The following is an 11,388-nucleotide window of genomic DNA, read 5'->3' as shown; positions in this document are numbered from 1 at the left end:
AAATAAAATAAAAAATGGATTATGTAATTACATTACTATTTATAACAAAATAACAAGAAAAAAATCTCCTGCATTTTCTTATTTTCTTTTTCAGATTTTTCTGAGTAATAATTCAGTGACAGCTTGTAAAATGACCAATGGCCCCAAGCACACTGCATGTCACCTCCATTAACTTCCCTGCATTTATCAGAACAAAATCCAGGAGTCACTCAATTATTAATACAAAAATCTTGCAATCACACTAGCAAAAATGTGTCCGAACAAAATTTTAGTTTTTTTTTTTTTTTTCTCCCTCCTCTTTGGTACCTAACTAAAGAAGTTTTGGTGGGACGATCTTATATACACACATGGTAGGACCCTTCATTCAAATAACGGACCTCAAGCCCTACCGACTGCCGAGGTGTTACCCTGAAGTGGCTCGAGGTCCGATTGTTGTGATTTGAAAGAACGATCCTACCATGTGTGTAACATAGAAATATCCTACCGAAGCTCTTCACATGCCAAGCATAAGATTAGTTTCTTCACATGTTCGACATCAAAAACATATTATTGATGCAGTCGTAAGTAGAGAATGTTTCAAGCATATAAATTAGCAAACTCCGCAAATCATTGTGATTTAGTCAAAGATACATATAAAACTGTCTTATCTAAAAGTTTCAACTGTCACATGTTTACTTATATTTTTTCTCATCGAGGTAAGATAAATAGAACATGAAACATTTGTCTCCTCTAGTACAATACTCAACAACGTCGTCTAAAAGCTCGTAGAATTATGAAATATCAAGCAGAATGTGTTGTAAAGCATAAGAATAAGTCAAAAGACAGGCTGGTCTCAGCATAGAAGTAAAGAATCATAGAACATAAAGAAAATTCACAGCTAAGGCTAGGCTGGAATTGAATGTATCTTTCATGACATGGATTCAACATGTTTTGTTAAGCTTAAAAAGTTGACTTATGAATATATAATTAATAATTGAATGTATTTTCATAAGTATGCTCAGTCAAAGCTGGAACATAAGGTAAGAAATAAGTAGTAACTTTAATGTATCTAAACACATTTGGAAATAGAACTTCACTTAAAAAAAAATAACTTTTACTTAGCCCATGTTTAATAACAATTAATTTCAAACTTTTTTTTCTAAGTACTTATTTTCAATCACACATTCACACAATAAAGGGTTGTGCTACATTACCAGACCCCATTTGCTAGATAAAAAAGGGGTGGGTCAGTATTTATGGGGTACTTTTCTTTTAATGAGGTGGACCCACCTCATGAGAGATGCCCTGTAAGACCTCTAGCACAAGGGTTCTGACAAATAAGCAATACCCCACGATAAAATATCTTGCACGTAAACCCAAAATTTGTCACTACTTTTCAACCACACGTTCTCCTAAAAAACACTATTCAAAACTTTGCTTTCCCCAATTAATGGTTGTCAAATAGGGGGGAAACAAAAATTTATTTAAAAGCGGCTATTATTTTCTTATAATCTTGGAGCCCATTTGATAGGGTTTCTTCTTTTGCTTCTACTTCTTGTATAAGAGCTTAATGAGGAAACTAGTTTACGTCAGTTTCTTCTAAATGCTTTTAGCCAAGCCAAACAAAACACTTCAGATAATTATCCAAACATGCACAGACACAACTTCTTAGTCTAAGAAGTAGCTTTTGACTTAAAAAAGCATGCCAAACGGGTCCTTCGTCAAGGTTGCTTACAAATTGTACATTTTGAATATAATCCATTATTTAAGCTTACCAACTCTAATCAGAAGGGTTCTTTGATGATTTTGGGATGCCATTCTTTTTCTTATGCTGCACCGACACAATTCACTACCTAACATTCAATACTAAATAATTTGTCAAAAGGGCATGCTTAATTCATCATCTATTGGTTAATAAATCCAAGAAAATTAGTTTAAATTAAATCCAAGAAAGTGAAATCTGATTATATCTATGGAATGATCCAAACCAACTAGATTTTTACAGAATGAACACATCCATAAATAATTTCTTCACATAAGAAACAAAAAAAGATCCTTCAATGGAGTAACTGAAAATTGGGGAAAATTAAGAAGACTAAAAGAACATACCTCTTCTGGGTTTTCCGACAACCTTAGCAACGGTGGCGGCGGGTTTAGATGGCGCAGCCTTATTTTCCTCAGCAGGAAACAAAACCCCGTCAATCCCTTGAACAGAAATTCTCCCATCTGTATAAATATCAGGATCGAACAAATAAGCAGAGCCTTCACCTTGTCCGAATTTCACCGAACCATCAGCCTCCTCCGCCACCACCTTGTGCGGCAGCCGGAGAGTATCATACCGGACTTTCCCGAATCGCCTCACGGCATTGTACATACTTTCCTCCGTTTGGTACTCCGGTATCAAATGATAATACATTATTTGCTCCGGCGCACCGGGTTCACTCAACTGATCTGTAGTCAATTTCGCCATGGCCTCATCATTTGGAGCTAAAACTGTCAATACATACCCTTCAGAGACTAATCGTCCCATTTCGGTTGCCAAGGATGTGAGATTTACAAGAATGTCGGCCATTTCATTGTAGCCACCGTAATGTAGAAGAGTTTGGATGAAATCCTTCACCTGGCTCTCGCCGTCGAAGTGGTGGTGGGGTCCACCTGGGCCCGGAGCTGGCGCCGGTGCCAGAGACGGACCGGGTGCCATGGCATCGAAAACGGGTAGAACGGGAGGCGCACCGGCGGGAACCGGTGCTGGTTTCTTTAGTCTGTGTGTTCTTGGGTCAACTTCCGGTGCTCCCTCCGGCAGCACAGCAGAAATGGACCTCAAACTCCTGCGAGTATTGAAATCTTGCTGAACCGATTTCGGGATCAAAACTCTCTCAATGCCGTGAATAATTCCATCGGGTCGGGTTATATCATCAGGTTTGATAATCTTCGCCATGCCTACAAGTTTTTCCCCATTTTTCTCAACCACCTGAAGTGTTTCGCCATTGGAATCCCGGACCAAGCTGTTATGATGATTTGGTTTTTCTAACTCCACCGGCCAACGAGTCGACTCGATGCGAGTCGGAATCATATGAAAAAGCAAAAGATTTTGAAGCGATTTCAAATTCCCGGGCTCGAGTAAAAATCGCTTAAACTCGGGATCCAAATCCCTTTCCAAAGCCTCATTCTTGGGAGCAAAGATAGTAATGTTATGTTTCGAAACTGCTTCTTCAAGGGTTTGCAGCAAAAGTGCTTTCTCCACGAGTTCTGATAACTCAGTGTAGTGAGAATCCAAAAGGGCTACGAGAACTGAGTTGGAGTTGATCTGGACAGAGTTAGAGGACCCTGCAACCAAGTTCTTTGCCGATGGATTTTGATTTTCTTTCAATGCGGCACTTGTGACGACAAGAACAGTGAAGATTGTGTAGAAGATGAAACTGGAGGCGCCATAGATGAGAAAATCCATGGCCTTGAAGAACTTCACTTTCTATCTCTAAAACAATTTGACTTCTCTCTCTAGAATGGGTTTCTTTGGAGACTGGGAAATTAATTTTGGAGGTGGTTCGTGATGCATTGTATTGTTTTGTTTGGTGGAATCTTAAAGTAGAGGCAAAGGGCAAAGCACGAAGGGTGGAATTAATGATTACCTACTATTGTGTCTAGGCGTAAAAACTCGTTACAAGTAACTCCTAGTTTGCGCCTCTCTTCTTGTTAAAGTTTTGTTTGCCATTATTCTATCACATTATTTTTTCTGCTGTTCTTTATTTTTAGTCATAAATTTTTTATTAAAATAATATTACACACAAATCAAATTTTTTTTCTTTTTTTAAATCATATATTTCAACATCAATCACTGTTTCTTAATACATTACTTACAAATAACAAAGCACAAACAAGTACTAATGATTAAAAGATTATCGAGTAACGTACACAAATTCGGGATCGTCTTCATGTGATGTGGAGTGAAATCATACTTTCTAGATTAAGCCTTATTTAACACTCTTTAAATACGCATTTTATAACACATTTACACACAATAAGCTATTTTGCAAGTAAATCCAATTTTATTTTTTTTATTTTTTAACCACACATTCTCTAAAAATTCACTATCCAAAACATATTTTTTTACATAATAATAGTCATCAAACAAGGTCTAAATGTGTGAACGTGAAGACAATTTTATTGATTTTATTACCCACTCAATATCACTTCATACATAATTAGCTTTCGATTTGTAAAATTAGCCAAAACAAGTTCTTTCGAAAAATGTCACTTGTCATTTATCATTACAGAAGCAAGTCTTATCCGAGTGTCTCCTAAAAATGGTTAAAGAGGGAATGCCCAGAGGTTAACAATGGAAGGAAGGAGACAGGTGGAAAGTGAGATGGGGAAATTGGGCGGGGCTAAAATGTAAAATCACGTTATTATACTTTAAGGTTCGGACGGGCTAGCGCTATCTCCCGGTCTACTGGTAAAACCCGGCTTAAGCCTTAAGCTGCGCCTGTTACAGGTTTAAGCTACGGGCCAAGTTCTCTATTTTTATTTCAAACTTGTATTTGATTTTTGATCCGTTTGTGCTTTTCTCAATGCCATATTGTTTTCAGTATTTCGGTGAAAAAAAAATTATGGTTGGGCTCCTTAATATTTCATCAAGTATAACGGTAGCTACTTAATCTTTAAAAGTGAGATTTTAAATGTAAGGTCGAATTTCTATCTAACAAGAAAATGTTTATTTGACTGTTAAAAGATTAATTTTTGAGAATGATTGTTATACCCGTACTTCAATTTAAAAAAAAAAAAAAAACAGAATTTGGCAAACGAAAAGAAAATGAAAATATCTTGTCTCATCCATCTACCCCAATTTTTATCATCACAACTATATTTCTCCTTCGCCAATAACCCATTTTTGTCATGAAAATCCGCCACTGAGATCCAGCACCACAATTTCCACGTGTTGTGTTGCATTTCAATTTACCTTCCTGTGCAATCTCGCTTTGTTAGATGTCATAGTTAGTCGAAAAATTAACAAAATGACAGAACAGGGGCTACTATTTTTTAACCTTAGTTTGGATCCTATTAAATTTCATTTCATTTTTTTCTCTTCCATTTTTAATCACACAACTTTTCATAAAATATTATTACATGTTGACTATGCCAATATTGATATACCCCGAGGAGTCTATCACGATGACTCAATATATACCCCACCTCATTTCTCTTTTATGGTCCTCGGGGTCACCCTAAGTCCTCGAGGTGTCGCAGTCCTCGAGATACCTCGAGGACACATTTACATTCTCTCAATGTCCTCGAGAATAGTTCTCGAGACATACACCACCAACATTCCTTCTAAGACCTGGGTACCTAACTAACAAACCTAAACACCCAAGGATTTTACATCAACCCTGACACCACTTGTCAAACAATTCCATTACAAGTAGGACACTCTTTATAATAGAAATTCCCTTGGATAAAAACATCCAACCAACACAATCCTACTAGGAGCACACTACCTACTCCTATAAAAGCAGAACATGGGGCCATTATTCAGGTACGTTTTTACATTACTCTTCAGCACATAACCTCACGCATATATTTTCCTTTCTGACTTAAGTATCGAAGGGGCGACGAGAACACACCTCGTTGCATTTGTTTCAGGTATCGGAAGATCACGTTCGCGCTCCACATCCGTCATCAAGCTCGGGAAATCTAGAAGTACGATTTTGATTGCATCAAATGTAAAAAAAAAAAAAAAAAAAAAAAACTATTTCACTCATTTTCATTTACATAAAATGGAGGCTAAATTTCAAAAAATAGAGTGGAAACAAATGAGCAGTGAGCTAAGCCACAAGCTCCATGATGGAGCGGCCCAAGAAGAAAAAGCCGAGTGAAGCTGGATGGCCAGCTGTAACTGTCTTAAGAGTGACCTCATCTCCAAGCTAAGCAAACAAAATCCCACGTTTCTTTCATAGCGCGTGTAATGCGTGAAAGTAGATCTTGGGTCACACAATGTGATAAGGACATGTCCCCTAATGGAAGATCTTTTGTCATCCTCAAAAAACTTGTTTTTTGGGTACGTTTTGGAATCCTCAAACTAAACTACATTTGATTCAATAGAAAAAAGACTAGAGACAATTGGGCATTTTAGGGTAAGAAGGAATAAGGATAGATCACTTCTAACCACTCTTGTTTATAAGATAATGTCTATATTGGTTTAAATAGGGATTCACATAGTCCGAAACTGAATGAATACAAAGAAAATCGAACCAAATCAAGAATTATTCAATATTTTGTAAATGAAATTATTATGTCCAACTTTAATTATGGAACTTCCATACCATAACTGAACTTTATTCAAACTACTATTTTCATTTTCCTAGCATTTAAAACAACTCAAGCACCCAACAAATAATAAGTTAAGAGCATGTTTGATAGAAATTTTAATCCAATTAACATTAAATTTTTCACCTACTATTCCAACCGTCATTTTTAAATTCTTCTCTAACGAGTAAAACCCACTTTATTTCTAACGATCAAAAAATCAATTAACAAAACTCCTACCAAACAAACACTCGTTCTTAATGTAAAATGACAAAAATAATTCAAAATAAAAAGTGCAAACAAGTCTAATAAAATTCATTCACCACAAGAAATGGCCAAAAAATTAATAATAACAATAAAACACGGGGTACTTTCATTTTCATCTCATAAAAGTATTACTAAACTTATGACCAATCAGATCAGGCAATTGCTTGAATTGTTTCTAATTTTACTTTTTCGAGAAATCGACAAACGTCGCAGAGAAATATCATCACAAAAAGATTTCATTCCATGACTGATTACAACATTTCAAAAACACGGGGGAAGGTCAAAACACGTTTTTGCTTTACACAAATCCTAAGGCTTTAATGGCTACAAACAAACCTAGTCATTTTCTTCAACAAAGCTAAGGTCCCACTGTGGACGTTCCTCCTTAATTTTATCAAGCAAAGCATGAGCCCCTTCCATGTACAATTCATCTTTCAAGATCTCGAACTCCTCCGTCTGTTTGAAAGAATTGATTGCTTTAGATGTTTCAGCTTCCTTGACAGCTGAGTAAACCTTGCGCTTCTCTCCCTTGGCTGCACCGAATCCCTTCAGCGTTTGCAGCTCCGCCTTCACCCTAATACTCGCCTGCCGGGCTCGACTGGCCCTCTGACAAGCATTCACACTCTCTCTACAATGAGCATCGATCTCTATTTGAGCAGCGTCTAACTCCTCCCTCATCTTCGCCTTCTCCCTCAGAAGATCAGCTATCTCTTCTCGAGCAACGTCAAGCTCTTCCATAGTCTTTCGGCTTGCTTTGTTCAGGTACACCATCCGATCAGCATGCTCCACCATAAGCACAGTCATCTTCATTAAATGGGAGACACTAGACTTGAGGATATCCTCGTCACTCTTCCCTCTTAGCCTCCCTGATGCCAACAAATTTATTCATTGTGTCGATAGTGGAGGCAAGGTAGGCAGGAAGCATCTTCATAGCCTCTTCATTTACATCGTCCTCCTCGTTAGTTTCAAATGCCCTTGTCTTCCTCGTTTCCGTCCTCTGTTTCTTAGAGGATGGGGCATCTGTCCTCGAATTTTCGCCAGGCTTGAGACAAGAGGTGGACGAATTTTCATTGGCCCTTCGAGGAGCTATATTAAGTTTTTTTCTTCCTCTATTTCTTTCTGTTCCTTCCAGCAATTCTTGGCTGTCAAAAATGAAACATGTAGTAATCACATATCAATATTAATGATAAACAAGAAACTAAAACTCAAAAACGAACCTGGCAGAATTTTCCAGACTGATACGTTGTGAACAAATTGGACAATCACATCCTGTCTTGCACCTGTTTAGAACTTGTAGGCATAAATTTCTCATCTTCACTCGTTACTTAAAAGTTACTTTTTAAGCTTGTGACTGACTATTAATCTCAGCCAAACATTTTCAGCACCAATCAAAACTTTAAAATCATTAAAAACTCCAGAGGATGAAGGGTGAAGAATAATTCTACTTTTTTGGCAAGAAAAGTTAATTACAATAAACTTTAAATGGATATAAGGTTGGCTAAGCTAAAGTCATCTCCAACCATTGCACCAAAACTTACAAATATTCTAATATTTTGGATAAACTTTAAATAGATGCATGGTTTGGCTAAAATCTATTTTGGTGCAAATTTTGCACTAAACTGAAAATCTCCAACCAAAAACAACATCAAATAAATATCATTTTATTTTATTTTTTTTAAACTTAATGATTTATTTATTTTATTACTACATAAATTACTAAATAAATAATTACATTTAATTAATGAAAACATTGAATTCATAGTAAATTTTAAAACATGTAGTAAGCTTAACCCTCGAACTAAAATATATATCTTGATTTAAATCAAATTCAATAATTAATTTTAATCGTACATGTTATCAGACCTACAACTTTCAACCATTACTTAATCAACTTTTATCGAATTTACTAAAATTCTAATTTTAATCCCCCATCAAACAAACAAGAGCTTAGCAGAAAATACCACAATTAAGAAAAAATAACATTCAACGTCAAAAAAAAAAATGCGTTTCGAATTTCAAATCTTAATATTAGAAGTATTATCGTCTAATTCTCGATGTGAGTGTAATAATAATAACCACCACCACCACAATAATAAATTATTAATTATTAAAATTTATTGTTAAAAAAAGAAAAAAGGAACACAAGGGAAGAAAAATTTGTTCTATGTCAAAATTAAGAACAAAATGGTGCAAATGAAGTACAAACACAATCTTTTTTTTGCACCATTTTGGGTCTCCTTTGGAGATGCCCTAAAATGACAAGGTATAAAAAATAAAAATAAAAATAAAAATAAAAAAAGAAGTAGAAAATGAAAGTGCACAAGCAGATACCATTCAAGAATGCATCCAAGGTGGAATTCATGCTTGCAACTGGTAACCTATATATAAGACATTATCCGACATGATTTTAGAGAACGAAAGGTTGGCCATACAGGAAAGATACAAACTTACTTATTTACAAGTAAAAGCATGCTTTTAAAAAAGTTAATTCTGAACTAAAATGACTTAAAATTAAAACTTTTAGAGGTCCAAACCTGCTTGAAAAACTTTAAAAAGTTGGTTTTAACCAAGTTTCTTACCATTTGAGGCTTATAGCACGTGTTCTTAAGCACAAAACTTATATATAAAGCTATAATTGATAGAAGCAAAAGTACTCAACAACAGAATAAGATAGAGGTTTCTTTCCGAAAAGGTATTTTAGGCTCAGCCAAACATGTAATTGGCAAATAATTGCGAAAGAAAAATATATAGGCGTTTCACCGTAGCCGGGTTGTTTTGACAGAAGACGTCAAGGCATATGCTACATAAATCATAAGAATCCATGGCCAACTTCGTGCAATCCTCCACCTTCACTTCAGAGGAACCCTAGATGCAGAAAAGTGAACAGCAAAAGTTTTCAACTGCAAGAAAATGAGGACTCTCAAAAGTTGAGACGAAGGCGTGTACGCATAATCTGTGGAATCTGTGTGATGGAGAAGTACTTCGGGGGCGTCAGCAAATTCTTGGAAACTGTGAAAGTAGACGGAGTACTTTGTAAAGTGTAGAATGATGGAATCTTTGTTGAGATTTGGGCTGTGTTTGGGTGGGGAGTTGTGATGTACGAAACCATACCGAACACTCACATACATCAGATGCATGGGTGGTTTTTTTTTTTCAGTTGGACTCCGTGTGAAATCCATTGTTTCTGAGTGTTGACAAGGGTCTGTGAAAATAGAACCCTTGTACACTCATCATTTTCCTTAGGAAAGTGGTTGTTGGCCAGGTCAAAAAACAGGCCCAAAGTCAGGATGCCGAGGTGTATTCACCTCGGCCCTTGGATCTGAATTTAAAAAAAAAAAAATGTATGAGATCGGGGGCTGAGATGGCATGATCAGGCCAAAAAAAAGCCCAAAGCCAAGGTGTCGAGGTGTTTTCACCTCGGCCCTTAAATCTAATTTAAAAGAAAAATGTATGAGATCAGGAGCACCTCGGCCCTTAAATCTAATTTAAAAGAAAAATGTATGAGATCAGGAGCTTAGGTGATGCCACCTCAGCCCCCTGTCCCTGAATCGGTTACTGAGCCGGGCTCAGTAGCAGAGTTCTTTTCCTTAAGTAGAAGGTCTCACCTTTTTTTCCGGTGTTAATTTTGATTAAAAATTATAATTAACTGATTATATATCGGAACGACAATTACAGAAATATACTCATTTTAGTTTCTTTCTACGTTTCTTATAGTATCCTATATACGATTTTGTTATTCTTTTAATGAAGTAATATAGGATGAATTTCGAATTTTATGCTAATATATGGTTGTGACAAAGTATACACTTCACAGGGTTGAAAGTTTAGAAACATGTCGCATCATATCACCAAGTGAATTAACCAAAAATTTTCCTGTCGTTATACAAAATCAGGGGCGGATCCAGAATTAGATCCAAGATCGGGCTACAAAATTTCAAACCAGGCTACTATGTCGAAAAAAAGAATTTTACACATAAAAAACTGATTTTTTATCAAAAATAAAATAAAAATACCTTAAAAAAAGCTATTGGACCCGGAAGCCCAGCCCAGCTCCCACCTAAATTCGCCTCTGTACAAAATATCATGATTGCGATTCATACCGTGTTCATTTACTTGTTTTTATGTACTCACCAAGTATTTCTTTATACAAGTTAATCAAATGAGGAAAGTTGTAACTTGTAATATACTCATCTCATTACAACAATAAATGTAAACTTTATTCTTACAAGTTTTTGACTCTGACCTAAACATATTTCTTCGGGGGAGGAAAGAAATACGAATTTGTTAACGAAGATACAACATTAGTCTATCATGTTTGATTTCGTCTCTTACATAAACATAGACTACTCGATTTGATCGAGTAAGTCTAAATATCAAGCTTGACAGGCTTACCTACTTTTTTACATGTAAGTATGTATGACAAAATCCATTTTCAATTAGGGGAATCCGGATGAATAGTTATGATTTAAAGTGCATTTTGAGGGGAAAAAATGACCATTTTTTAAAGCATAGCTGGTTTTACAAAGTGTGCTCAAGATGAACAAAAGGACACTGGCTTGACAGCATTCTTGTGGCTCTATCATAGTGTTTTATTGTAATATATTTATTATTCATTATACAATGTAATAAAAGTGGATAGAGACTTAACAGGGCAAAATCAACTGTTTGTTTTCAAGGCCAAGAGATTGAAACAATTTAGGATAAAATTATGACGCGGATTCAAAACCTTAGAAAGAATTCGAAAATGTAGCAGATGTTTAAAACTCACTGCAAAACAAATTCCCATCACATGATTGTTTCATTAGTCGAAGAAGTTATTTAAGTACACTTTGCTGGCAATTA

General features: G+C 35.8%; 2 protein-coding genes across 3 annotated transcripts; both read right to left on the bottom strand.

The window, feature by feature from the left end:
* Positions 1–7: 7 nt before the first annotated feature.
* Positions 8–3,578, bottom strand: LOC111367161 (fasciclin-like arabinogalactan protein 16). Its single transcript, XM_022987898.1, has 2 exons — positions 2,089–3,578; positions 8–177 (listed from the first exon to the last, which is right to left on the bottom strand). Exons 1-2 carry the CDS (start codon positions 3,425–3,427, stop codon positions 113–115), a joined length of 1,404 nt encoding a protein of 467 aa, XP_022843666.1. The 5' UTR covers positions 3,428–3,578; the 3' UTR covers positions 8–112.
* A 3,178-nt stretch (positions 3,579–6,756) lies between these two features.
* Positions 6,757–9,651, bottom strand: LOC111367147. Of its 2 annotated transcripts, none has more exons than XM_022987888.1 (2): positions 8,878–9,651; positions 6,757–7,826 (listed from the first exon to the last, which is right to left on the bottom strand). In XM_022987888.1, exon 2 carries the CDS (start codon positions 7,354–7,356, stop codon positions 6,883–6,885), a length of 474 nt encoding a protein of 157 aa, XP_022843656.1. In that variant the 5' UTR covers positions 7,357–7,826; positions 8,878–9,651; the 3' UTR covers positions 6,757–6,882. The 2 variants fall into 2 exon arrangements, with proteins under 2 accessions (XP_022843656.1, XP_022843648.1); XM_022987880.1 differs by lacking the exon at positions 8,878–9,651 and having other exon boundaries at positions 6,757–7,688; positions 7,764–8,176.
* Between the last annotated feature and the right edge of the window lie 1,737 nt (positions 9,652–11,388).

This window comes from Olea europaea, chromosome 2 (assembly GCF_002742605.1).
Source record: "Olea europaea var. sylvestris chromosome 2, O_europaea_v1, whole genome shotgun sequence".
Taxonomy (NCBI): domain Eukaryota; kingdom Viridiplantae; phylum Streptophyta; class Magnoliopsida; order Lamiales; family Oleaceae; genus Olea; species Olea europaea.
This window is presented reverse-complemented; position numbering and strand designations above follow the sequence as displayed.